This window comes from Salmo salar, chromosome 09, assembly GCF_965601325.2.
Source record: "Salmo salar chromosome 09, fSalSal1, whole genome shotgun sequence".
NCBI lineage: Eukaryota > Metazoa > Chordata > Actinopteri > Salmoniformes > Salmonidae > Salmo > Salmo salar.
Genome location: NC_138299.1, coordinates 152,116,946 through 152,144,905, shown reverse-complemented (window position 1 = coordinate 152,144,905; position 27,960 = coordinate 152,116,946). Strand labels below are relative to the sequence as shown.

The 27,960-nt window shown below is 46.2% G+C and overlaps 4 protein-coding genes across 12 annotated transcripts; 2 read left to right on the top strand and 2 right to left on the bottom strand.

Moving 5' to 3' along the window:
• The first annotated feature begins 971 nt into the window (after window positions 1-971).
• On the top strand, window positions 972-4,144 carry anapc15 (anaphase promoting complex subunit 15). 7 transcript variants are annotated; one of them, XM_014215279.3, is made up of 5 exons: window positions 972-1,259; window positions 1,702-1,875; window positions 1,983-2,042; window positions 3,150-3,278; window positions 3,408-4,144. In XM_014215279.3, exons 2-5 carry the CDS (start codon window positions 1,756-1,758, stop codon window positions 3,453-3,455), a joined length of 357 nt encoding a protein of 118 aa, XP_014070754.1. In that variant the 5' UTR covers window positions 972-1,259; window positions 1,702-1,755; the 3' UTR covers window positions 3,456-4,144. The 7 variants fall into 7 exon arrangements, with proteins under 7 accessions (XP_014070754.1, XP_045580753.1, XP_082812570.1 ...); XM_045724797.2 differs by having other exon boundaries at window positions 1,042-1,259; window positions 3,150-3,287; XM_082956444.1 differs by having other exon boundaries at window positions 1,042-1,259; window positions 3,147-3,278.
• tomt (transmembrane O-methyltransferase) lies at window positions 4,138-16,168 on the bottom strand. Of its 2 annotated transcripts, none has more exons than XM_014215266.3 (5): window positions 16,064-16,168; window positions 15,211-15,479; window positions 13,818-14,014; window positions 13,604-13,726; window positions 4,138-4,545 (listed from the first exon to the last, which is right to left on the bottom strand). In XM_014215266.3, exons 2-5 carry the CDS (start codon window positions 15,470-15,472, stop codon window positions 4,348-4,350), a joined length of 780 nt encoding a protein of 259 aa, XP_014070741.1. In that variant the 5' UTR covers window positions 15,473-15,479; window positions 16,064-16,168; the 3' UTR covers window positions 4,138-4,347. The 2 variants fall into 2 exon arrangements, with proteins under 2 accessions (XP_014070741.1, XP_082812569.1); XM_082956443.1 differs by lacking the exon at window positions 16,064-16,168 and adding an exon at window positions 15,732-16,011.
• Window positions 16,169-16,583: 415 nt separating this feature from the next.
• Window positions 16,584-18,746, bottom strand: sfrp2l (secreted frizzled-related protein 2 like). Its single transcript, XM_014215280.3, has 3 exons — window positions 17,767-18,746; window positions 17,591-17,671; window positions 16,584-17,473 (listed from the first exon to the last, which is right to left on the bottom strand). The coding sequence occupies exons 1-3, from the start codon at window positions 18,284-18,286 to the stop codon at window positions 17,121-17,123; spliced, it is 954 nt and encodes a 317-aa protein (XP_014070755.1). The 5' UTR covers window positions 18,287-18,746; the 3' UTR covers window positions 16,584-17,120.
• On the top strand, window positions 18,740-27,156 carry LOC106613227 (ragulator complex protein LAMTOR1). 2 transcript variants are annotated; one of them, XM_014215281.3, is made up of 5 exons: window positions 18,740-18,989; window positions 21,443-21,588; window positions 21,681-21,758; window positions 21,859-21,982; window positions 25,363-27,156. In XM_014215281.3, the coding sequence occupies exons 1-5, from the start codon at window positions 18,948-18,950 to the stop codon at window positions 25,453-25,455; spliced, it is 483 nt and encodes a 160-aa protein (XP_014070756.1). In that variant the 5' UTR covers window positions 18,740-18,947; the 3' UTR covers window positions 25,456-27,156. The 2 variants fall into 2 exon arrangements, with proteins under 2 accessions (XP_014070756.1, XP_014070757.1); XM_014215282.3 differs by having other exon boundaries at window positions 21,859-22,044.
• The last annotated feature ends 804 nt before the right edge of the window (window positions 27,157-27,960 follow it).

The window sequence follows — 27,960 nt, the reverse complement described above, 5'->3', positions numbered from 1 at the left end:
AAGCGGGTACCCACATGTCATCTCCTCATTGGTTATACCCACGTGGGTGACTGAAAGACGAACGAGGTCAGTGGCGGTAATGAACCAAATTTATGAAAGTTGCCAATCGCAATATAAAGTCAAGAGAAGAAAAAGCCTGGAAGGAAGAGAGATTAATAGAAACGATTCGGTTGACCGTTTTATGTGTGGATTAATTGGTGGAGTAGAGGACCTTGTGCATTTCAGGTAAAATAACAACTCAATGTTTATATCCCAGCACAAATTAGCTAGCAACAGCAAGCTAGCTAAATAGGACTAGCAAGTGCAAGCTAACTATCCATAAATGTTTAATGCTTTTCGACCTGTCCCCAAATTAATGTATTTGGTTCAGAGTTTGTTTTGATCACGTTTGGTGTGGGGGGACAAAATACATTTATGCACGATGGCGCATGCGCGCAGCCGGTTTGGGTTCCGTGTTAGCCCTTGGCAACGCAGACGCTCGTTGGCGCGCGCGAGCAGTGTGGGTGCAATAATTGAATAACATGTATGTCTAAATTTATTTTGCAACGCTCGCGCATGCGACGTGAGCGGTGTAGTCAGCCTGTAACAATAGCATACTTTGTTTAGGATTATTGCATGGTTTTATAACTTTTACAATATGTGTAACTCCTCAGGTTTATGACAGTTGACTCAGAGGTCACGGTATGCATAGTATGCAGCATAAAACCATCATCACCAAGCCTCACATAATATTTTCTTCACTGTTAATTAGTGAATGTGGAAATCATTGGTTTACTGCACCCAAAGGTCATGAGCTCATATTAAGTGTTTTACTTTATCATGTGATATGCATTTCAGGCAGGTTCCAATGTCCTTCAAAGTCACATTTGCATGAAGAAACTACCTATAACATATAGAGACAGGTGTAAAGTATATTTTCTATTCAAAATAAGTTGTGAAACTATTTTTTACAGTTTCACAGAGAGTAGCTACCCCTCAAATGCAAGTTTAATGAACCTAAAGCGTTATACATTGGTGTGCCTGCTTTACTAAGCCGAAACTTAAACTTTCTCGCAGTGTGGTCAAAGAGTATGATCATCCTTGAAGTTTATAATCTATATAGTATATAGTTCATACTACTGAGAACGGTTCATAAAGCGGAATCTTTTAGAAATTATATGCCTACACACCCGGAGCGTTTACAAACGAACACCGGTTTCCGGTTAGTTGAAATTTTGAAATGTCTATTTTGACTGCAAGTCGGGATAGTGGTTTTACAGGTAAGACGGGGAACATTTACAGTATTTTGTATTATTGATGTAACGGTATAAGATATTGTTTCGTAACATAGCTAGCTAACATTATTGCAGTGTTAGTTACATGGTCTATGTGCAGCGATAGCTAGCTGGCTAACCGTAGCTACATTATGCAGGATTAAATGTTCGCTAGCTAGCTAGCTATCTAGCTAGTTAGTAAGACAGATCTGTAATAGCTTAGCAGATACCATTTAAAGCATGCAAAACCTAAACCGTGCGGTACTTACAGTAACTAGCTATGTAGTTAACCTACCCAAGTTAGCAGATGTTAGCTAGCTATGTTGAAAACATTGTTGTCATTTCTTACAGCTATCTGTCGCTAGCTACACTCCCCACTCCGTTTTTTGGGTCACTGTAACCAAAATCTGATCCGCTGTGTACTAATCTAGCCAGGTCTGTTATCTAGGTGGGTGCTGATAGCTATCCTGCGTCAGTGAAGTGTGTTTCCTCTCAGACAGAGATGTCCATGCTGTTTCCCTCGCTGTTTCCCCGGTTGACAGAGTCTCTGTGGTTCAACCTGGACCGGCCGTGTGTGGATGAGACAGAGCTACACCAACAGGAGCAACAGCACCAGACCTGGGTACACACAAACACACACACCGAGAGAGAAAAGACAGAGCAACACTGGCAGGAGTCACAGAGCCAACCTGGGTTCAGACAAACACTGACCTCTCTCTCCCCCCTTAGTTACAAAGCATCGCAGAGAAGGACAATAACCTGATGCCTATTGGGAAGCCAATCTTCGAGGTATCTGAGCTTTAAATAACGTTTATTTTTGTCAGTCACTTGTATTTTCATCCAAAAGTTGACCCAAACGTATATGAGATGTGTATGGATTAGAGGTCGACCTCTAGTATGGATTTTGACCAAGTGTCATGAGATATTACAAAGGGTGACTATGTTCACATTTTTATGTAACCTTTATTTAAGCGGAGAAAAACCATTGAGACCAGGGTCACTTTCACAAGGGAGCTCTGCATATACAATTACATAAGACAAAATCTAATACAATATAAGAAAGAAACAATTACATTCCTCAATAAGAAGGTCCCCAAACAATATTCTAAATTGCCAGAGAGGCATCAGTACATCCAATTGTAATGTATTTTGTAGTTGGTTCCATGTGGGGGGTGGAAAGGCATTACAATTCAATAAAATAGAGTTCATGTTTGCATTTTGTGGATATTCCTAACAGCTCCCAGATTAGGTAGAGTCATTAGGGCCAGAGGAGGGAGGAAAAGCACAAGCTTTAATTATACCATCCAAAGACAGTGAGGAGAGGCTACAGTAGGAGAGAACAGCACATACAAAAGCAAAACAGTAGTGTTTGTGTTGCTCGCTAGCTGGAATTGAAACCAAGTTAAAGATGGTGATCCTAAACCCCCTACCCTGTGTGAACTTGGGCATGTTGATATGGTGGTGTGGTACACAGAAAGGGGAGATTAGCAACTAGGGAGAGGTTTTAATATCTCATGATATTTCTATTCCTCAAATTATACATATAGTTTACAATTTTGTGTCAACGTTTGGATGAAAATAAGACATAGTTGTCCTTTAATTTATACCAATGTCAGAGTGCCTTGATGACAGCTTTGCACAAAGGGTGGCTACTTTGAAGAATATAAAATATATTTTGGTTACTATATGATTGCATGTGTTATTTCATAGTTGTGATGTCTTTACTATTATTCTGCAATATAGAAAATAGTAAAAATTAAGAAAAACCCTGGAATGAGTAGGTGTCCAAACTTTTGACTGGTATTGTATTTCTGTTGAGGGGTGTTTTTTTGTCATTTTCCATACTTACTCTGGTGTGTGTGGCTTTTGTTTGTGTTCTCTGTGGGTGTGTAGCAGACATTTGACGAGGAGGAAGAGGAGGAGGATGAGGATGAGGAAGATAGTGAAGAAGACTCTGAGGATGAAGAGGACATGCAGGACATAGATGAGATGAATGACTACAACGAGTCACCGGACGACGGCGAGGTCAACGAGGTCTAAAACACACACACAATCAGGGGTTAGGGGTCATGTCTATGGAACAGTATCTAAGGGAAATAGTAGGACCTCTTATTATACATTTCAGTCATCTCTGTCATCTTGCTCAAACTGCAGGTGGACATGGAGGGAGCAGACCAAGACCAAGACCAGTGGATGATCTAGACCAGAGTAATCCTCGCTACTCTCTGATTTCCCCTTAGTAGCTCTCCAGCAGGATAGGTGCTCATCTACTCATCCTGACAGTGTGTCTTAGCTGGTGAACTTTCCCTGCTGTTCTCACCCACCATGGGAAACAACAGGGTGAGCTGTGTGGTGTCTAACTGCATGGAGAAAGTGCGTGTTCTCTCATTCAGTGTTCAACAGTTGCAATGTGTGAAGACTGAACTGTAAAAGGTTCTTGAGATAAGTAGTTTTGCAACATTAGGAAAAAGAAAGCAGTCTCCACCTCTGTCCTCCCCATCAGGCCGAGACAGTCAGACCCCTTGTTTAGACTACACACACATTTAACTCAAGGACAGCTGAGTGCGAACTCACTCCCCTCTCTGGTACTTGTTATTCTGTTGGAATGTGTACTTTGACCCCCCCCAGTCGCCAGTCGTGTCACATCTGAATGGGTTCCCTTAAAACAGCGGAATGGGCATAAACCACAGCCTGTACACTGCACTTGAGTAATCTGCTGTGTGTGTGTGTGGGCCAACAGAAACCTGGAGAGTAAGAACACGTTCTATAGAATGTCAGTATTCAACAAGTTGTAAAAAGGAACTTCACAGATGCTCAGTTGTATGTAAAGTAAATAACTTTTTAAATGGTCAAGTTTCTTATGTAAATAAAGAAAAACAATGTCTACAGAATGAATGTAATGGATTTATTAATGCGACAGACTGACCTGTAAAACACGCGACAGACTGTCTGAGAGCGATATTCAACCAGCCGGGGTCGCTAAGCAGAAAGCAGCAGGAGACTAGCAGGCTCAGAGAACAAAAGTAGGTTGCCCCCAACCTCAGTCTTGTATGTCTAAGTAATAGATGAGTGTGTCTGTCACTATGCCCCCGCTCTACTTGATCCCCTGGTAAACAAGTTCAGCCATCCCATCCCTGATGCCCTTGCTGTACTCTAGAGTGGCCCTGTGGATCTTCCACTCGTAGAGGCCACTCTTGCGGACGTGTCGGAGGAAGTTAGGAGCACCCGGAAACAGGACGTTGTCAGCAAGCACTACAGAGCCTTTTCCCAGCAGACCAGAGCCCTCCAGAGCCTGCAGACCACAATAAAGGTGGAGGGTTAGGAGGGGAGTTATAAATCAAATTGTATTAGTCACATGCGCCGAATACAACAGGTGTAGACCTTACAGTGAAATGCTTACTTATGAGCCCCTACCAACAATGCAGTTTAAAAAATACAGACAAGAATAAGAAATAAAAGTACCAAATAATTAAAGAGCAGCAGTAAAATAACAATAGTGAGACTATATACAGGGGGTACCGGTACGGAGTCAATGTGAGGGGGCACCGGTTAGTTGAAGTAATATGTAGGTAGAGTTATTAAAGTGACTATGCATAGATGATAACAACCAAGAGTAGCAGCGATGTAAAGCGGGTGGGGAAATGCAAATAATCTGGGTAGCCATTTGATTAGGTGTTCAGGAGTCTTATGGCTTAGGGGTAGAAGCTGTTTAGCAGCCTCTTGGACCTAGACTTGGCGCTCCGGTACCACTTGCCATGCGGTAGCAGAGAGAACAGTCTATGACTAGGGTGGCTGGAGTCTTTGACAATTTTTTGGGCCTTCCTCTAACACCGCCTAGTATAGAGGACCTGGATGGCAGGAAGCTTAGCCCCAGTGATGTACTGGGCCGTACGCACTACCTTCTGTAGTGCCTTGCGGTCGGAGGCCGAGCAGTTGCCATACCAGGCAGTGATGCAACCAGTCAGGATGCTCTCGATGGTGCAGCTGTAGAACCTTTTGAGGATCTCAGGACCCATGCCAAATCTTTTCAGTCTCCTGAGGGGGAATGGGTTTTGTCGTGCCCTCTTCACGACTGTCTTGGTGTGCTTGGACCATGTTAGTTTGTTGGTGATGTGGACACCAAGGAACGTGAAGCTCTCAACCTGCTCCACTACAGCCCCGTCGATGAGAATGGGGGCGTGCTCGGTCTTCTTTTTCCTGTAGTCCACAATCATCTCCTTAGTCTTGATCTCGTTGAGGGAGAAGTTGTTGTCCTGGCACCACACGGCCAGGTCTCTGACCTCCTCCCTATAGGCTGTCTCATCGTTGTCAGTGATCATGCCTACCACTGTTGTGTCATTGGCAAACTTAATGATGGTGTTGGAGCCGTGCAGTCATGAGTGACCACACACGTTGGTATTACAGACTCGTTCAGGGAGAGGTTGAAAATGTCAGTGAAGATACTTGACAGTTGGTCAGCGCATGCTCACAGTGCACGTCCTGGTAATCTGTCTGGCCCTGCGGCCTGTTTAAAGGTCTTACTCATATCGGCTGCGGAGAGCGTGATCACACAGTCTTCCAGAACAGCTGGTGCTCTCATGCATGTTTCAGTGTTATTTGCCTCGAAGCGAGCATAGAAGTAGTTTAGCTCGTCTGGTAGGCTCGTGTCACTGGGCAGCTCTCGGCTGTGCTTCCCTTTCTCGTCTGTAATGGTTTGCAAGCCCTGCCACATCCGACGAGAGCCGGTGTAGTACGATTTGATCTTAGTCCTGTATTGACGCTTTGCCTGTTTGATGGCTTGTCGGAGGGCATTGCGGGATTTCTTAAAAGCTTCCGGGTTAGAGTCAAGCTCCTTGAAAGCGGCAGCTCTACCCTTTAGCTCAGTGCGGATGTTGCCTGTAATCCATGGCTTCTGGTTTGGGTATATACATACGTACGGTCACCGTAGGGACGATGTCATTGATGCACTTGTTGATGGAGCCAATGACTGATGTGGTGTACTCCTCAATGCCATCAGAGGAATCCCGGAACATATTCCAGTCTGTGCTAGCAAAACAGTCCTGTAGCTTAGCATCCGCTTCATCTGAAAACTTTTTTATTGATCTAATCACTGGTGCTTCCTGCTTTAATTTTTGTTTGTAAGCAGGAATCAGGAGGATAGAATTATTGTCAGATTTGCCAAATGGAGGGCGAGGGAGAGCTTTGTATGCATCTCTGTGTGTGGAGTATAGGCGGTCCAGAGTTTCTTTTCCTCTGGTTGCACATTTAACATGCTGATAGAAATTTGGTAAAACAGATTTAAGTTTCCCTGCATTAAAGTCCCCGGCTACTAGGAGCGCCGCCTCTGGGTGAGCATTTTCTTGTTTGCTTATGGTGGAATTCAGCTCATTCAATGCTGTCTTAGTGCCAGCCTCTGACTGTGGTGCCATGTAGACAGCTACGAAAAATACAGATGAAAACTCTCTAGGTAGGTAGTGTGGTCTACAGTTTATCATGAGATACTCTACCTCAGGCGAGCAATAGCTTGAGACTTCCTTAGATATTGTGCACCAGCTGTTATTTACAAAAATACATAGTCCGCCGCCCGTTGTCTTACCAGACGCCGCTGTTCTATCCTGCCGGTACAGAGTATAACCAGCCAGCTGTATGTTGATAGTGTCGTCATTCAGCTACGACTCTGTGTAGCATAAGATATTACAGTTTTGAATGTCTCATGGGTAGTTTAATCTTACGCGTAGGTCATCTATTTTATTGTCCAAAGATGGCACGTTTGCTAGCAGAATGGAAGGAAGTGGGGGTTTATTTGATCGCCTACGAATTCTCTGCCGCCTGTTCCCGAGAAAGCAGTATATCGTTCACGTCAGGCTCGTCAGACTCGTTAAAGGAAAAAAAGGATTCTGCCAGTTCATGGTGAGTAATCACAGTCCTGATGTCCAGAAGTTATTTTCGGTCATAAGAGACGGTAGCTGCAACATTATGTACAAAATAGGTTACAAACAACACAAATAAACAAACAAAAACACAATCGGATGGAGGCACGTAAAACGTCTGCCTTCTTCTCCGACGCCAACTATAGAGGTGAGGGTTAGGAGGGGAGTTATAGAGGTGAGGGTTAGGAGGGAAGTCATAGAGGTGAGGGTTAGGAGGGAAGTCATAGAGGTGAGGGGGGTTAGGAGGGGAGTTATAGAGGTGAGGGTTAGGAGGGGAGTTATAGAGGTGATGGTTAGGAGGGAAGTTATAGAGGTGAGGGTTAGGAGGGAAGTTATAGAGGTGAGGGATAGAGGTGATGGTTAGTAGGGAAGTTATAGAGGTGAGGGTTAGAGGTGATGGTTGGTAGGGAAGTTATAGAGGTGAGGGATAGAGGTGATGGTTAGTAGGGAAGTTATTGAGGTGAGGGTTAGGAGGGAAGTTATTAGAGGTGAGGGTTAGGAGGTGAGGGATAGAGGTGAGGGTTAGTAGGGAAGTTATAGAGGTGAGGGTTAGAGGTGATGGTTAGTAGGGAAGTTATAGAGGTGAGGGTTAGGAGGTGAGGGATATTGCTGAGGGTTAGGAGAGGAGTTATAGAGGTGATGGTTAGGAGGGAAGTTATAGAGATGAGGGTTAGGAGGTGAGGTTTAGGAGGTGAGGGATAGAGGTGAGGGTTAGTAGGGAAGTTATAGAGGTGAGGTTTTGGAGGAGAGTTATAGAGGGGAGGGGTAGGAGGGGAGGGATAGAGGTGAGGGTTAGGAGGGGAGTTATTAGAGGTGAGAGATAGAGGTGAGGGTTAGGAGGGGAGTTATAGGGGAGGGTTAAGAGGTAAGGGTTAGGAGGGGAGTTATAGGGGAAGGTTAAGAGGTGAGGGTTAGGAGGGGAGTTATAGGGGAAGGTTAAGAGGTGAGGGTTAGGAGGGGAGTTATAGGGGAGGGATAGGAGGGGAGGGTTAGGAGGTGAGTTATAGAAGAGGGATAGGAGGGGAGGGGGTTAGGAGGTGAGGGTTAGGAGGGAAGTTATAGAGGTGAGGGTTAGGAGGGGAGGTGGACTATAGAGGTGAGGGTTAGGAGGGGAGGTGGTTAGGAGGTGAGGGTTAGGAGGGGAGGGTTAGGAGGTGAGTTATAGAAGAGGGATAGGAGGGGAGGGGGTTAGGAGGTGAGGGTTAGGAAGGGAGTTATAGGGGAGGGATAGAGGTGAGGGTTAGGAGGGGAGTTATAGGGGAGGGTTAAGAGGGGAGGGTTAGGAGGTGAGTTATAGAAGAGGGATAGGAGGGGAGGGGGTTAGGAGGTGAGGGTTAGGAGGGAAGTTATAGAGGTGAGGGTTAGGAGGGGAGTTATAGAGGTGAGGGTTAGGAGGGGAGGTGGACTATAGAGGTGAGGGTTAGGAGGGGAGGTGGTTAGGAGGTGAGGGTTAGGAGGGGAGGGTTAGGAGGTGAGTTATAGAAGAGGGATAGGAGGGGAGGGGGTTAGGAGGTGAGGGTTAGGATGGGAGTTATAGAGGTGAGGGTTAGGAGGGAAGTTATTAGAGGTGAAGGTTAAGAGGGAAGTTATAGAGGAGGGTTAGGAGGTGAGTTATAGATGAGGGTTAGGAGGGGTGAGGGTTAGGAGGGAAGGTTTAGAGGAGGGTTAGGAGGTGAGTTATAGAGGGGGATAAAGAAGACCAGGTCAACATTCAGACGGATTACCAGGACGCTGACCAACTGTCAAGTATCTTCACTGACATTTTCAACCTCTCCCTGACTGAGTCAGTAATACCAACATGTTTCAAGCAGACCACCATAGTCCCTGTTCCCAAGAACACTAAGGTAACCTGTCTAAATGACTACCGCCCCGTAGCACACGTCTGTAGCCATGAAGTGCTTTGAAATGCTGGTCATGAGTCACAACAAAATCATCCCAGAAACCCTAGACCCACCACAATTCGCATACCGCCCCAACAGATCCACAGATGACGCAATCTCCATTGCCCTCCACACTGCCCTCTACCACCTGGACAAAAGGAACACCTACATGAGAATGCTGTTCATTGACTACAGCTCAGCGTTCAATACCATAATGCCCTCAAAGCTCATCACTAAGCTAAGGACCCTGGGACTAAACACCTCCCTCTGCAACTGGATTTTGGACTTCCTGATGGGCCACATCCAGGTGGTAAGGGTAGGTAACAACACAGTTGCCACGCTGATCCTCAACATGGGGGCCCCTTAGGGGTGCGTGCTCAGTCCCCTCCTGTACTCCCTGTTCACCCACGACTGCATGGCCACACACGACTCCAACACCATCATTAAGTTTGTCGACTACAACGGTGGTAGGCCTGATTACCGACAACGATGAGACAGTCTACAGGGAGGAAGTCAGTGATCTGGCAGTGTGGTTCCAGAACAACAACCTTTCCCACAATGTCAGCAAGACAAAGGAACTGATCGTGGACTACAGGAAAAGGGGGAGCAAGCCCCCATTCACATTGACGGGGCTGTAGTGGAGCGGGTCGAGAGCTTCAGGTTCATCTGCGTCATTAACAGCTACTTCCAAGCCATTAGACTGCTAAACAGTTAATCAAATGACTACCCGGACTATTCGCATTGACCCCCTTTTTTACATTGCTGCTATTCGCTGTTTATTATCAATGCATAATCACTTTAACCCTACCTACATGTACAAATTACCTCAACTAACCTGTACCCCTGCACATTGACTCTGTACTGGTACCACTGTCTGTAGCCTCTATTGTAATTGTATTGTGTTACTTTAGTTTTTTTGAGCAAATATTTTCTTACTTTTACATTTTTATTCTGCATTGTTGGTTAAGGGCTTGTAAGTAAGCATTTCACAGTAGAGTATTCAGGGGATGGGACAAATTCTATTTGATTTGAAGTGTTATATCAGGGGTGTCAAACGCATTCTATGAAGGGCCAAGTGTCTGCTGATTTTTGTTTTTTCCTTTCAATTAAGACCTAGATAACCAGGTGTTCCTTACTAATTAGTGATCTTAATTCATTAATCAAGTAGAAGGGAGGAGCTAAAACCCGCAGACACTCGGCCCTCAGTGGAATGAGTTTGACACGTGTTACATCATTCCTGTATCCACATCACAGTGAGCTGTTACTGAAGCAACGGCTCCTCCTGGTGTCCACACAAAACACCAAACAAAACAATCATATACTTCATGACCAAAAGTATGTGGACACCTGCTCGTCAAACTTGTCATTCCAAAATCATGGGCATTCATTTGGAGTTGGTCCCCCCCTTTCCTGCAATAACAGCCTCCACTTTTCTGGAAAAGCTTTCCACTAGATGTTGGAACATTACTGTGGGGACTTGCTTCCAATCAGCCACAAGAGCTTTAGTGAGGTCAGGCACTGATGTTGGGCGATTATGCCTGGCTCGCTGTTGGCGTTCCAATTCATCCCAAAGGTGTTCGATGGGGTTGAGGTCAAGGCTCTGTGCAGGCCAGTCAAGTTCTTCCACACCGATCTCGACAAACCATTTCTTTATGGACCTCGCTTTGGACACAGCGGCGTTGTCATGCTGAAACAGGAAAGGACCTTCCACAAACTGTTGCCACAAAGTTGGAAGCACAGAATCGTCTAGAATGTCATCGTACGCTGTAGCGTTACGATTTCCCTTTACGAAAACTCACGTCGGCCAACTCTGTAGCGTAAGACCTTTAAACAGGTCAACATACACAATGCTGTGGGGCCAGACGGATTACCAGGACGTGTGCTCCGGGCATGTGCTGACCAACTGGCAAGTGTCTTCACTGACATTTTCAACATGTCCCTGATTGAGTCTGTAATACCAACATGTTTCAAGCAGACCACCATAGTCCCTGTGCCCAAGAACACAAAGGCAACCTGCCTAAATGACTACAGACCCGTAGCACTCACGTCCGTAGCCAGGAAGTGCTTTGAAAGGCTGGTAATGGCTCACATCAACACCATTATCCCAGAAACCCTAGACCCAGTCCAATTTGCATACCGCCCAAACAGATCCACAGATGATGCAATCTCTATTGCACTCCACACTGCCCTTTCCCACCAGGACAAAAGGAACACTTATGTGAGAATGCTATTCATTGACTACAGCTCAGCGTTCAACACCATAGTGCCCTCAAAGCTCATCACTAAGCTAAGGATCCTGGGACTAAACACCTCCCTCTGCAACTGGATCCTGGACTTCCTGACGGGCCGCCCCCAGGTGGTGAGGGTAGGTAGCAACACATCTGCCACGCTAATCCTCAACACTGGAGCCCCCCAGGGTGAGTGCTCAGTCCCCTCCTGTACTCCCTGTTCACCCACGACTGCATGGCCAGGCATGACTCCAATACCATCATTAAGTTTGCAGACGACACAACAATGGTAAGGCCTGATCACCGACAATGAGGAGACAGCCTATAGGGAGGAAGTCAGAGACCTGGCCGGGTGGTGGCAGAATAACAACCTATCCCTCAACGTAACCAAGACTAAGGAGATGATTGTGGACTACAGGAAAAATTAGGACCGAGCACGCCCCCATTCTCATCGACGGGGCTGTAGTGGAGCAGGTTGAGAGCTTCAAGGTCCTTGGTGTCCACATCACCAACAAACTAGAATGGTCCAAACACACCAAGACAGTCGTGAAGAGGGCACGACAAAGCCTATTCCCCCTCAGGAAACTAAAAAGATTTGGCATGGGTCCTGAGTTCCTCAAAAGGTTCTACAGCTGCAACATCGAGAGCATCCTGACTGGTTGCATCACTGCCTGGTACGGCAATTGCTCGGCCTCCGACCGCAAGGCACTACAGAGGGTAGTGCAAACGGCCCAGTACATCACTGGGGCTAAGCTGCCTACCATCCAGGACCTCTATACCAGGCGGTGTCAGAGGATGGCCCTAAAAATTGTCAAAGACCCCAGCCACCCCAGTCATAGACTGTTCTCCCTACTACCGCATGGCAAGCGGTACCGGAGTGCCAAGTCTAGGACAAAAAGGCTTCTCAACAGTTTTTACCCCCAAGCCATAAGACTCCTGAACAGGTAATCAAATGGCTACCCGGACTATTTGCATTGTGTGCCCCCCCCCACCCCTCTTTTACACTGCTTCTATTCTCTGTTTATCATATATGCACAGTCACTTTAACTATACATTCATGTACATATGTACATACTACCTCAATTGGCCCGACCAACCAGTGCTCCCGCACATTGGCTAACCAGGCTATCTGCAATGTGTCCCGCCACCCACCAACCCATCTTTTACGCTACTGCTACTCTCTGTTCATCATATATGCATAGCCACCTTAACCATATCTACATGCACATACTACCTCAATCAGCCTGATTAACCGGTGTCTGTATGTAGCCTCTCTACTTTTATAGCCTCGCTACTGTTTTTCAATGTCTTTTTACTGTTGTTTTAATTTCTTTACTTACCTATTGTTCACCTAATACCTTTTTTTGCACTATTGGTTAGAGCCTGTAAGTAAGCATTTAACCTGTTGTATTCTGCACATGTGACAAATAAACTTCCATTTCATTTTATTTGAGGGGCCTCAAATATGTGTTGGGGCAGGTAGCGTTCTCCTTGCATCCGTCAAACCCAGATTTGTCCGTTGGACTGCCAGATGGGTGAAGCATGATTCATCACTCCAGAGAACGTGTTTCCATGGCTCTGGAGTCCAATGGCGGTGAGCTTTACACCACTCCAGCCGACGCTTGGCATTGCGCAGGGTGATCGGAGGCTTGTGTGCAGCTGCTCAGCCATGGAAACCCATGTCATGAAGCTCCCCACAAGTAGTTTTTGTGCTGACGTTGCTTCCAGAGGCAGTTTGGAACTCGGTAGTGAGTGTTTTTACATGCTACCATTTCGTGGCTGAGCCGTTGTTGCTCCTATAAGTTTCCATTTCACAATAACAGTACTTCCAGTTGACCGGGGCAGCTCTAGCACGGCAGAAATTTGACGAACTGACTTGTTGGAAAGGTGCACCCTATGACGGTGCCACATTGAAAGCCACTGAGCTCTTCAGTTAGACCATTCTACTGCCAATGTTTGTCTATGGAGAATGCATGGCTGTATGCTCGGTTTTATACACCTGTCAACAACGGGTCTGGCTGAAATAGCCGAATCCACTAAATTGAAGGGGTGTCCACATACGTTTGTATATATAGTGTACATCACGTGTCAAACTCATTCCACGAACGGCCGAGTGGCTGCGGGTTTTTGCTTCACCCTCGTACTTGATTGGTGAATTAAGGTCACTATCTCCCCTCACCTGAATGTCTAGGTCTTAATTGAAAGGAAAAAACAAAACCTGCAGAGACACTTGGCCCTCCATGGAATGAGTTTGACACCCCTGATTTACATTGACAGGAACAACAACATAAAAACAGACGTGAGGTCACAGGGGTTATGAGTGGATTAGCTACCTGCAGGTCAGGACGATAGCATTTCTTCCAGTGGTCCATGAACACAAAGTCCAGCCGCTCCAGACCGTAGTCTGCCCGCAACTTTGGGATTACCTCATCTGACGGACTCACTATCAGCTCCACCTGGGGGGGATGACTAGATTTTATCTCACTGGGTCTTTTTGTCTTTGTGTTTTACTCTCTCACCGTGTGTGTGTGCGCGCTCTGCTCTCACCGTGTCATCGTCGAAGCCCGCCAGCCGTATAATCTTCTCTGCTATCGCAGCGTTTCTCGCGTCCATTTCCACACTGTAGAGCCTGGCACCCAGGGGCAGTGCCCGCGCGATACGCACTGTGCTGTACCCACAGTGAGAACCTAGCTCCAGCACGGTCAGGGGGCAGTGATCGGAAAGCATCCGGTCCATTATCTTACCTGCACACACAGACAGACACATCGGTGTGGTCAGTCAGGTAGGCAGATGAGAGAGAGAGAACAGAATATGAGAATTGGGGGGGGGGGGTTGTGGTCAGTCAGGTAGGCAGATGAGAGAGAGAGAACAGAATATGAGAATTGGGGGGGGGGGGGGGGGGGTTGTGGTCAGTCAGGTAGGCAGATGAGAGAGAGAACAGAATATGAGAATTGGGGGGGGGGGGTTGTGGTCAGTCAGGTAGGCAGATGAGAGAGAGAACAGAATATGAGAATTGGGGGGGGGGGTTGTGGTCAGTCAGGTAGGCAGATGAGAGAGAACAGAATATGAGAATTGGGGGGGGGGGTTGTGGTCAGTCAGGTAGGCAGATGAGAGAGAGAGAACAGAATATGAGAATTGGGGGGGGGGGGGGTTGTGGTCAGTCAGGTAGGCAGATGAGAGAGAGAACAGAATATGAGAATTGGGGGGGGGGGGGTTGTGGTCAGTCAGGTAGGCAGATGAGAGAGAGAACAGAATATGAGAATTGGGGGGGGGGGGTTGTGGTCAGTCAGGTAGGCAGATGAGAGAGAACAGAATATGAGAATTGGGGGGGGGGGGTTGTGGTCAGTCAGGTAGGCAGATGAGAGAGAGAGAACAGAATATGAGAATTGGGGGGGGGGTTGTGGTCAGTCAGGTAGGCAGATGAGAGAGAGAGAACAGAATATGAGAATGGGGGGGGGGGGGGGGTTGTGGTCAGTCAGGTAGGCAGATGAGAGAGAGAGAACAGAATATGAGAATTGGGGGGGGGGGGTTGTGGTCAGTCAGGTAGGCAGATGAGAGAGAACAGAATATGAGAATTGGGGGGGGGGGGTTGTGGTCAGTCAGGTAGGCAGATGAGAGAGAGAGAACAGAATATGAGAATTGGGGGGGGGGTTGTGGTCAGTCAGGTAGGCAGATGAGAGAGAGAGAACAGAATATGAGAATGGGGGGGGGGGGGGGTTGTGGTCAGTCAGGTAGGCAGATGAGAGAGAGAGAACAGAATATGAGAATTGGGGGGGGGGGGGGTTGTGGTCAGTCAGGTTGGCAGATGAGAGAGAACAGAATATGAGAATTGGGGGGGGGGGGGTTGTGGTCAGTCAGGTAGGCAGATGAGAGAGAGAGAACAGAATATGAGAATTGGGGGGGGGGGGGGGGGGGTTGTGGTCAGTCAGGTGGGGGTCACCTTTTTTGGGGCCGATGTTGCTGATGAACTCCACCTTGCTGCACCAGAGGTCAAAGGTTTCCAGGATACTTTCTGGGTCGCCGGGGATGGCGTGGGTCAGAACATACTGGAAGGCCCTCTCCTCCCTGCTTAGCCCCGTCTTACAGTCATACCACATCCTGACCAACACCGCCCGGTAGAACAGCACAAAGTAGTAGCGGTAACGAATGATGAAAGTCAACACCAGGGGGAGGAAGGCCAACGCTATAGCACCAGACACCATGGTACTGCTGCAAGGGACAAAACACAGACACAATGAGAGTGGTACACAGACATACAGCTAGGTACACACAGACACAATGAGAGTGGTACACATACAGACAGCTAGGTACACACAGACACAATGAGAGTGGTACACATACAGACAGCTAGGTACACACAGACACAATGACAGTGGTACACAGACAGACAGCTAGGTACACACAGACACAATGACAGTGGTACACATACAGACAGCTAGGTACACACACAAACACACAAACCTGAACACACACCAGGAGATGGGTGACTGCCAGCGCAAAAGAAAAAAACATAAATAATTATTCCTGAATTCATGTAAAATCCTCCTATTTCAGCTCTCTACACACACAATCCCTATAGTCCATCTATTTTGGATATAAACCACATCCAGATGCTCCTCTGGCCAACTCCACACTGCGGTTACTAAAGCTTTACACTGAGACAGGAGATTTCCTGCACCTCACTGACAACAGACGCTACATTGTACTACAACTCACCCTCCCATAACACAAGCCTCTTGTAAAAATAATGACTCTCTCCCACATTACCGCTGTGCAGTAAACACAAGACTCACCTGCCTGTAGATGTTTGGCAGAGACAGGAGAAATCCTGAATGGTAATGGTGTGTGGTTGTAGTCATGGCTCCGCAGGTGAGGGCAGAGGAAGTTAGCTGGGTGTCTGAATTATTCATTGACCACCTGAGGCATGTCTGTTTTATTCACAGTACCCCCCCCCCCCCTCTCCGTTGTTTCTCACAATGAGTTTATTATTGACTCATTCTGATGTCATAGTAAACATACAGCAATACATCACTGGTAGGCTACAGGGAATGATGGTGGATCTACTGGCTCAACACACAAGAGATGAAGGGGGGTGGAGAATGGGAGAGAGAGAGAGACAGACAAAGTGAGACAGGCAGACAGACAGAGAGACAGGCAGGCAGAGAGACAGGCAGGCAGAGAGACAGACAGGCAGAGAGACAGACATGGGTGGATCAGGTGTACAGTCACAGGTGTAGAGTGAGTCAGGTTTCTCTCTTGCCACAAACAGAAGGATCCAGAAAACACACACAGAAAAGAAAAGTGACAGCAGTATTTATGGTTCAGTATAACGTTTATTAGACACTGTTACACAGCAGTCTCTGATGTTACTATCAGACAATAATACTCTGCTTTGAATGGAACTAATGCTGCTCTGTGCCTCACTGGTAATTGTGTCGTCTGACTCGGCTTACACAAATCATAATCATGTCCTCTCATTTGATTAAAAAAAACATGTATTTTTTATATTCACAATGTAATGCAACACTGTACATCATTTACATTTTTCTAAATGTCTCACATGTGACAGGTGTCCAGAACATGGATCCAAACACAGACCCTGGACCTCTGGTGGTCTCCCTTCTGCCTAGCCCCTTCCCCACAGGTCTTCATGGATCTGAACGGACTGGATAGATAGTTGACAGCAATATGATGAAGGAATCACTTCTCCACAGCTAGGTGACATGAATATGAAAGGGATATGGAAGAGATATTGTCTAGGCCTAGAGGCTGAAATGTAACAGGGCTGTGGTGTCATCTCATCCAATTGGCCAAATTGGAAAGTCTCTCTATGTTTGTATGATGACATCATCAGCAGGGTTGTTTGAGCAGTCTCCTGACGAACTTCTTGAGTTCTTTGTCACTCCTCCTCCACCTCACCAGCCGAGTGAGGACCAGCCTGCCCTCCTGTGTGTCAGCAAGGCCCAGGTACCACACCCCTGCCAGGGACTCCTTCCCCTCCCCCACGTCTGCCTCCTCGAGGGCAGGACAGGTGCAGGTACCCCCCTCCTGCAACCAAAGGGCACTGTAGGCCATGGCCCCCCCGACACCCTCGGCCTTCTCTGCACCTCCACCCTCCCACCTCAGGATGCGACTCCGGGCCAGAGGGACTACTCTGCGGTCACCCTGCACTACAGAAACACTCCCAATACGCAGTTTAAAGGCTGAGAGAGGAGAAACAGAAATACAGGTCTGTAAACACTTTAAAACATGTAAACACGTTATTGACATCTATATACCTTTGTGTAAAGTGTAACCAATGCCATACACATATCACTCACCATATGGACTCTTGCAGAAGTTGTTCTGGTTGTCTATCTCTCCCTCAGCAGCCAGACTGCATGCATCACAGATCACTGTTCCTGAGGAGACATGCCACCGAGAAGGGTGAGAGCGTGTGTGAAAGAGAGTGGACATTTTTGCAGAGGATCACCTCCCAATGATGATAGGCACAAACCCTTTGATGTCTCCTCGTGTCCCTCTTCCTTCCGCGCACGCTCTGTGTCTCGGGTCGTGGTGGGAATGCAGAGATGGGTCCCGCGCGGGAACCGGGTGCAGTTGAACATGTTGGGCCACGGGAACCCGAACGCGCTCATCACGGGAAGACAACCGTCCCTCACAGCCTCGCACAGCCCACGGCAGGGGCGCACGGCCCCCTCCGGTAAGCATACCGGGGCGAAGAGCGAGCACAAGAACTTCTTGGTATCCCGGTGGCAGAGTTTGGAGACCAACGGTAGCCACGCGGCCGACTGCTGCTGGGCTTCTTTCAACGAGTCGTGCCCCAGTAGGTTGGGAAGCCGCATCTCCCGGTAACCGACGCCGTGGCACAGAGAAAGTGTGCTGGGAATGGGCTTACACACCGAGCGAACCGTGGAGGTACTGAGACTTTGGGACGCAAACTGAACGGAGCTGTCTTTGGTCAAAACCGAGGCGAGGCAAATAGACAACACGCAAAGTGATATTATCAGCTGAGCCATACTGACAACAGGCGTAGAATAAAAAGAAAGCAACACAGTGGTTGTTTAGTAGTCCTGGAAGAGAAGCACGCAGCCTAGTAACTAGTAGTCTGATCTGTAATGAGAGGGCGCCTGGCGTCACCCAGTCATGCAAACTCGTCAAACGGGTTCTTTCATCAAATGCAATGGTTATTGAGGGCTGTAAAGTGGCTCTGTAGACCCGGGGGGCGTCTGAAAGATGACTTTTCTCTTTTATCTTGCGATAGCAGTCTCCCCAGAACCTGCCCACAACGAGCATGTGTTAGCAATGTATTTTTGCAATCTCTTTGTTCTGTATTTCTCTTTCGCCCCGTCTGTTGTATGCAGTTTCCATGCCCCAAATAAAACAATAACAAGTCACCCTTCGAGTCTTAAAGCATGAAATACCCCATGTCACGTGACGGGGGGGTCTGTGTTCCCATGCTGGCTTCACAGTGGCCGGATGTCATTATGTTTGTTGCCCAGTACTTGGCTGCTTAAAAACTGATGTCATGTGACAGGCTTCGTTTGTAGTAGTCGCTGACAGAAGCGGTAAGAGAGAAAGTGGACCGGGACTGTTTCTCGTATTAAATAGTTTCCCGGGTGGAGTAGTTGGAAATTGCGTTCGTGTACCTAGCAGACCGCCGAACGTCCAGCGGACGCCATGGGTTGCTGTTATAGCCGTGAAAACGAGAACACCGAGCAGGTAACTAACTATTAGTTGGTTATCTAGGTTGCAAAATACTCTTTGACAATCAAAATCATGTTATTTAACGTTACTTTCTTTGGGTGTCATCAGGACATTGCGAGACAGTTTGTTGTATTGAATTCACTAGCCAAAAGTGAAAAGATGGTGCATCATTCCGCGTTAAAAGGAAACAATTTCTAAGTTAGCCAACTACGACCCAACAGACAGACAGACAGATAGATAGCTTAGCTAGCCAGTCCTTTAAGAGAACTGTTAACGTTAGCTGTGTAAGAAAGATTGGGCCAAGGGAATGTAGTAACCTGATTGGCAAGTTGGCCAACACACCTAACATTAGCAAGGTAAGTGAAGTTTCAAAATAGTGACAACCATTGCTGACAATTATAGGCAGTATCTAGTTTGCTAACTAACTTAACCAGTTAATCTGTAAGTCAGTAGCTAGCTACTTGCAGGGCAGACAAAAAAATGAGTTTAAATTCTCACCTGTCATGATGATGATGATGATGATCATCAATCAGGTCCGGTAAAACGTGACCACTTCTGTTAATTGGGCCTCAACGGTTCACATTCGGTAACGCCGTTGAACTTGCCAGCAAGTTAACTTCTCCCAGATGCATGTCATATGATCTCAGATTTCCAGTTGTGACATGGGCCAAAATGGAATTTGGTGATGGGGAAATTAAGTTTTTTCTTTAATGTTTTATTCACTTTTGGAAAATGTTAGGTGGGGGATAAGGTATTACCATTTGTACACATATAGCCTGCCACTGCTTGCTAACCCTGTTATAACACAGGATAATACTGTTGAAATATACATATCAGGCTTAGGTAACTCTTGTGTTTGGGTTCATTCTTGTCTGCCTGTCACAGCAGCAGATCCCTATTGACTTAGTGATCAGGGATGAGTAGTCGCAGTATAGGGTTTGTAGGGTGCCTTTTTGTTTTATACTTTAGTTCAGAGGTCATATCATGCTCATTTTAACAATAAGCAAGGTCAATCTGGGTACCTTAACCTCCCAGGGCAAGTCCCACCTAGTCAACAGCTAGTGGAATCGCGTGGCGCGAAATACAAATACCTCATAAATGCTATAACTTAAATTTCTCAAACATATGACTATTTTACACCATTTTAAAGACAAGACTCTCGTTAATCTAACCACATTGTCCGATTTCAAAAAGGCTTTACAGCGAAAGCAAAACATTAGATTATGTCAGGAGAGTACCCTGCAAAAATAATCACACAGCCATTTTCAAAGCAAGCATATATGTCACAAAAACCAAAACCACAGCTAAATGCAGCACTAACCTTTGATGATCTTCATCAGATGACACTCCTAGGACATTATGTTATACAATACATGCATGTTTTGATCAATCAAGTTCATATTTATATCAAAAACCAGCTTTTTACATTAGCATGTGATGTTCAGAACTAGCATACCCACCGCAAACTTCCGGTGAATTTACTAAATTACTCACGATTAACGTTCACAGAATACATAACAATTATTTTAAGAATTATAGATACAGAACTCCTTTATGCAATCGCGGTGTCAGATTTTGCAATATTCTGAGTAGATAGCCCGGCCATCACGGCTAGCTAATTTGACACCCACCAAGTTTGGCCCTCACCAAACTCAGATTTACTATAAGAAAAATTGGATTACCTTTGCTGTTCTTCGTCAGAATGCACTCCCAGGACTTCTACTTCAACAACAAATGTTGTTTTGGTTCCAAATAATCCATAGTTGTATTGAAATAGCTCCGTTTTGTTCGTACGTTCAGGTCAGAATCCGAAGGGTGACGCGCGAGCGCATTTCGTGACAAAAAATGTCAAAATATTCCATTACCGTACTTCGAAGCATGTCAAACGCTGTTTAAAATACATTTTTATGCGATTTTTCTCGTAAAATAGCGATAATATTCCAACCGGGCGACGTTGTATTCATTCAAAGAGAGAAAGAAAAACATGGAGAATTCACATGAACGCGCATCTCCAGTGTCATTGTTCCCTGCCTGACCACTCAAAAAATCTCGTGCTGTTTTTCGCCCAGAGACTGCAGACACCCCATTCCACATTCTGGCGCCTTCTGAGAGCCAATGGAAGCCTTAGAAAATGTCACGTTACAGCAGAGATGCTGTATTTTCGATAGAGATGCCACAGAAGAACAAATTGTCAGACAGGGCACTTCCTGTATGGAATCTTCTCAGGTTTTGGCCTGCCATATGAGTTCTGTTATACTCACAGACACCATTCAAACAGTTTTAGAAACTTTAGAGTGTTTTCTATCCAAATCTACTAATTATATGCATTCTCGTTTCTGGGCAAGAGTAGTAACCAGTTTAAATCGGGTACGTTTTTTATCCAGCCGTGCAAATACTGCCCCCTAGCCCCAACAGGTTCAGCCAGTGATGGAGGATGTTGTGATTGTGACGCGTATGTTGTGCCTCAGGACCCTGACGTGTATAAGCCGCTGATCCCCCACCCGAACCCCGACAGCAAGCCCCTCAACAGTACAGAATGGAGCTCCGCCAGTGTACCCTCAGCCCGCACAGACGAACAGGCCTTACTCACATCCATCCTTTTCAAGACAGCCCTGTAAGACACACAAACGTTCTTTCTCCTCCCTCATCGTGGATTTAACCATTTGGGATTTAATTCTGCTGACTACCTGCGTCTCTGTTTCTTAGGAACATCATTGATGTCTCGGCTGCGGACTCTCAAGGCATGGAGCAGCATGAGTACATGGACAAAGCTCGGCAATACAGGTTGGTGTGTGGAGGTAGTTGCTTAATGTGTCTGTGTTTTGGAGTGGGTTTTGACCGGCCATGTGTTTCAGTACTAACCTGTCTTTATTGTGTGTTTCAGTACAAAACTGGCATTGTTGAGTAACAGTCTGTCTCAGAAGAAGCCCCTCCCTCTTCCTTCCCTCACCAGCCAGCCGCACCAAGTGCTCGCTAGTGATCTGGTGCCATACTCTGATGTACAACAGGTGAACGCACGCACACATGCTCGCACACCAGGGGTGTAACGGTTCACCAAACCCACGTTTTGGTACGTATTGCGGTTTTGAAGTCACTGTTCGGTTTCGGTAAAGCAGGAAAATGAAATGCCAACAGTTCCTCTAGTTAATTTTTGTTTATATAAGAACATGTTGGTATTCCTGATTCCATATGATCATGAGTCGTTTAATGCGTGATGAGCATAATCAGGAATAACAGCACTTTGTATTTTCTTAAATGAAAACACCTGATTACGCAACAGCTCTTAAAATAAAGTGCAATATGTGTGTGAAATCAATATATAAACATGGCTCAGACATTGTAGACCTATGCTATAATGTTTTCTTACAAAGAGAAAAAGATGCACATGTGTGCGACTTTCATAGGGGACGTGTCTGTAGCACGGTACTTAATTTCCCGCTCCGGGGTAAGGTGATGGGCTGTTAAGTAGCTCTCTGTAGCCCTGGACGTCCATCCGTAGTAAGCACAATACAGGACAGATCGCATTCTACTACACCGGCTCTGACACTCGTTGGATGTGGCAGGGCTTGCAAACTATCACAGAATACAAAGGGATACCCAGCCACGAGCTGCCCAGTGACGCGACCCTACCAGACAAGCTGCATACCTTCTATGCTCGCTTCGAGGCAAGCAACACTGAACCATGCATGTGAGCACCAGCTGTTCCGGATGACTGTGGGATCTTGCTCTCTGTTGCCGACGTGAGCAAGACCTTTAAACAGGTTAACATTCACAAGACCACGGGGCCAGACGGATTACCAGGACGCGTACTCTGAGCGTGCACTGACCAGCTGGCAAGTGACTTCACTGACATTTTCAACCTCTCCCTGACCCAGTCTGTAATACCTACATGTTTCAAGCAGACACCATAGTCCCTGTGCCCAAGAACACTAAGATAACCTGTCTAATTGACTACTGCCCCGTAGCACTCACATCTGTAGCCATGAAGTGCTTTGAAAGGCTGGTCATGACTCACATCAACACCATCATCACAGAAACTCTGGACCCACTCCAATTCACATACTGCCCCAACAGATCCACAGATGACCCTATCTCTATTGCACTCCACACTGCCCTCTACCATCTGGAAAGGAGGACCACTTATATGAGAATGCTGTTCATTGACTACAGCTCAGCGTTCAACACCATTGTGTCCTCCAAGCTCATCACTAAGCTCAGGACCCTGGGACTAAACACCTCCCTTTCTGACGGGCCGCCCCCCCGGGTGGTGAGGATAAGCTGACCCTCACCACGGGGGCTCCTCAGGGTTGTGTGCGTAGAACCCTCCTGTACTGACTGTTCACCCATGACTGCGTGGCCGTGCATGACTCCGACACCATCATTAAGTTTGCTGATGACAGCCTATAGGGAGGAGGTCAGAGACATGGCAGTGTGGTGCCAGGACGATAACCTCTCCCTCGGTGTCAGAAACACTAAGGAGCTGATTGTGGAGGGCTGAGTACGCGCCCATTCACATTGACGGGCTGTAGTGGAGCAGGTCGAGTGCTTCAAGTTCTGCAGTATCCACGTCACTAAAGAATTAACATGGTCCACACACACCAACAGTTGTGAAGAAGCACAACAATGCCTATTCCCCCTCAGGAGACTGAAAAGATTTGGCATGGGCCCTCAGATCCTCAAAGTTCTACAGCTGCACCAATGAGAGAATCTTGACTGGCTGCATTACTGCTTGGTATGGCAACTGCTTGGCATCCGACCAGAAGGCGCTGCAAATGGTAGTGCGTACGATCCAGTACATCACTGGGGCCAAGTTCCCTACCATCCAGGACCTCTATACTAGGCGGTCAGAGGAAGGCCCGAAAAATTGTCAAAGATCCCAGCCATCCAAGTCATAGACTTCACTCTGCTACTGCACAGCAAGCTGTACCGGAGCGCCAAGTCTGGGACCAAAAGGCTCCTGAACAGCTTCTACCCCCAAGCCATAAGACTGTTGAACAGTTAATGAAATGGCTGCTGAACAGTTAATGAAATGGCTGCCCGGAGTGTTTGCATTGACCCTTTCTTGTACTGGCTGACCAACTCTATGCAGACTCACTGGGCTCTACTGACACTGAATCTCCAACACACACACATACTACGTACTCTCTCATGCACAAAACACACACGCATGCATATTGACACCACTCACACTCTACACATATGCTGCTGCTACTCTTATCTATCCTGATTGCCTAGTCACTTTAACCCCTAACTGTACATATAACCTCAACTACCTCGTACCCCTGCACATCGACTTGGTACTGGTACTCCATGTATATAGCCTTGTTATTGGTATTTGTGTTACTATTTTCTATTTTTATTAGTAAATCTTACTACGTTTTAACTGCATTGTTAGGATAGGGCTCGTAAGTAAGCATTTCACGGTAAAGTCTACACGTTGTATTCGGCGCATGTGACATAACATTTGATTTGCCAATTCATTGACAACTTCGGCTTTCGCCTTGCTTATGTAGAGCGGTTACTACCTGTTTGCTGAAATGGGTGCATGAGGGCCAAGTTAGTTAACGTGGCTCGAGCACTTTCACGAGGTGCTGAAACCCCCTATTCCTCTCAACCACTGAGAATGGGCGCATATCCACGGCTATAAACATACCTATCGCTCTTGTCATTTCTTTGGCTCGGTCAGAATCCGCTGCTTGAATGCTGAGGGGAGATAACGTTTTTATTTTTTTTTAAATGCGTCTCGCTCCAGTGGTAATACTGGGGTGATGTCCGTATAAATGTGTCAACATGTTGGAGGTGTTGGCAGCTGCAGAGGCTATTCTCGTTGAGCAGTGGAGACATACTCTCTATGTCTATCACCGTTTGTAATCTACTGGGAAACCAAAATGTTCCCAAACTGAATATTTAAACGATGATGGAGAATCCTCCTGGTTTATCCACCACTCACCATTGTACAGAACTAGTTCCTGGCTGTGCCTCACAAAAGGACATTTTAAAATGAGCCAATCAATATTTGAATTTTGATTTACAAGGTGCGCATAGGCTCTAGTTGTTGTAACAGAATAGCCTGAAGACATTCATGAGGCTGTATGCAGCGTTGGCCTAGTTTATATTCCAAGTGTTTTATTATATGTTTTCATTCGGGTTCACAGTGAGGACCAAACTGAGGTCCCTGAACGGTTCAGTACCAATACGTGTATTGTTACACCCCTAAAACACACAGTGTCATTCTCAGACATGCATCAGGTCATTTTCTATAACAGTCCTGTGCTTTCCCTATCCGTAAACCTGTTCGTGTATGGTAGCTCTGGAGCTAAAAGAACAACCAACACATTATGTAGCTGATTGATGCATGTTAACCTATTTTCTTCTGATTGATTTACAGGTGTCCAAGATAGCTGCCTATGCTTACAGTGCAATCTCTCAGATCAAGGTGGATGCTAAAGAAGAACTAGTGGTCCAATTTGCCATCCCCTGATCTGCCCTCTACCCTCCATAATACCCCCCTGTTCTGTCTCCCATGCCCGACCCTGCATCCAAGTGTCCCAGTCCTTGTGCTACCCAGCTATGTGACTAGCAACCTGCTGCTACAGCTGAGGATTATAAGCAGATCTCCCCTGCTGAGAGGCTTGACCTACCTCCCCGCCTGACCTACCTCCCCGCCTGACCTACCTCCCCGCCTGACCTACCTCCCCGCCAGACCTACCTCCCCGCCAGACCTACCTCCCCGCCAGACCTTTCAAAGCCATCATTCATCCTTCCTTCACGAGGGGTGTCAAGGAATTTTAACTCATCGCAGTATAACGATAATGGCTGACTTTTTGTTTTTGTTATTTTAAAGTTTCTTGTTTTGAAGAGTGACTGAGTCTAATGACTAAACGGTTAGCTAGCTGCGTGGCATGGCTAGACTGTTCTGGCTCTGCTAGCCTTGTCTGATATGCAGCTACGGTAATGTACTAACTAACCACAGCTAGGACAAGAGGGTGATGCTGCTGTTCTGACACTGTGAACCCGTCACCCAGAACACACATCCACCCCTCATGTCATCAATACAAATATCTAGAAAGAGCCATCACTATAGTTTTCCATATCTTTGTTGGAATCCTTAGATTGACCTAATGAGGTAAGACAGAACTGGGTTGGGTAGGTTTAAAAACAACAGGGACTTAGATTCTATAGTTGAACGAATGGTCAAATCTGACATGACCCGAATGAGTCTTACTTTGAGATCTGCTCATGCTGGTAGAGTGCCGGGGCGAATGGGAGGTGGGGGACAGGTGTGGGAATCCACATTGTTTTCTCTGCCTCTGATTTCTAGCAGAAACATGCTTCCTCCTAGCACTTCAATCATTTAACTGGCAGTCCTTGGATTCATATCTTTTAGATTTCACAGAAACAATAGATGGGGCAGGGCTTAGTGAGGGCGGGGTCTAGGTGGATGGGTAGTGTTCAGGGGCTTGTAATGTAAATGAATCAGTTAAGTGTTTATGCCTTCTATGTACAGATTTGTGACTCTGTCAGAAGCAAGAAGTGGATTCTATGCACCTCTCCGTTGTAGAGCGTCTGTTGGTCAGGATTGGTTAAAGCTCCAATGGGTCGGTTTTAGGAGCCAATCAAAACTAAGGATACAGAAACCCCGTTTTTATGACAAGAACCCCTATTAACATCCAAGTTTGTTTGATTTTTAAACAAAACAGATTGTAATGAGCTACTTAAATTAACCTAGAGAAGAACATCTATCATGGCAGTTTGGGATAAACAACCATAACCTTGGTATCCTCAATTAAAACGATCAGAGGTGTTAGTGATTTGTTTATGTGTGGGTGCTTCTGGGGTCATTAAAGGGATGATCTGGAAGGCTGTGTCCTTTAATTGATTTGACTTAATAAAGGGTTTACATGTGTTCCATATATATACTGTATGTTACAGAAGGTCAAGTTGGGAAATGTACACATTCCACGTAACAGGAAAGGAGCCAGCATATATTACAAGACCTTTCATTTGGGGTTTTTGCAGTGTGCTGAGAACGTTACGTTTGTTTTCGTTATTTCAATGTGTAATATTACTGGGATTACATTGTTAATTTTTTAGGCTAGTACCAAGACGTTTAAGATATTCTGTTACATTTCCCCCCCACCCCCATTTAATTATGTAATGCATTAAAGATGTTCAACAATGACTGGTGTTCTGTAGGACTGTACAGAAATAGTTGTGTGGGGTAACATTGAAACAAACCTAAAGAACAATGAATCACATTTCATTGAGTGTGCGTAGCATAACTAATGGATATCATTAAAAACACTTTCTCAGAAGATATTATTTACCATGATAGGGATTCTCTGGTATATCTCATACCTATTGATTCACATGTGGTAAAGTGTAAATTCTCACATCCAGATTTCAACACAAAATAACACCTATACTGAACAAATATAAACGCAACATGTAAAGTTTTGGTCCCATGTTTCATAAGCTGAAATAAATCAAAAATCCCAGAAATGTTCTATATGCACAAAAAGCTCTCAAACTTTGTGCACAAATTTGTTTACATCCCTGTTAGTGAGCATTGCTCCATTGTCAAGATAATCCATCCACTTGACAGGTGTGGCATATCAATAAGCTGATTAAACAGCATGATCATTACACAGGTGCACCTTGTTCTGGGGACAATAAAAGGCCACTCTAAAATGTGCAGTTTTGTCACACGACACAATGCCACAGATGTTTTGAGGGAGCGTACAATTGGCATGCTGCAGGAGCGTCCACTAGGGCAATTGCCAGATATTTCATTGTTCACTTCTCTACCATAAGCCGCATTGTCGTTTTGGAGAATTTGGCAGTACGTCCAACTCGCCTCACAACCGCATACCACATGTAACCACGCCAACCCAGGACCACCACATCCGGCTACTTCACCTGTGGGATCGTATGAAACCAGCCACTCGGAGAGCTGATGAAAATGTGGGTTTGCACAAACTGTCAG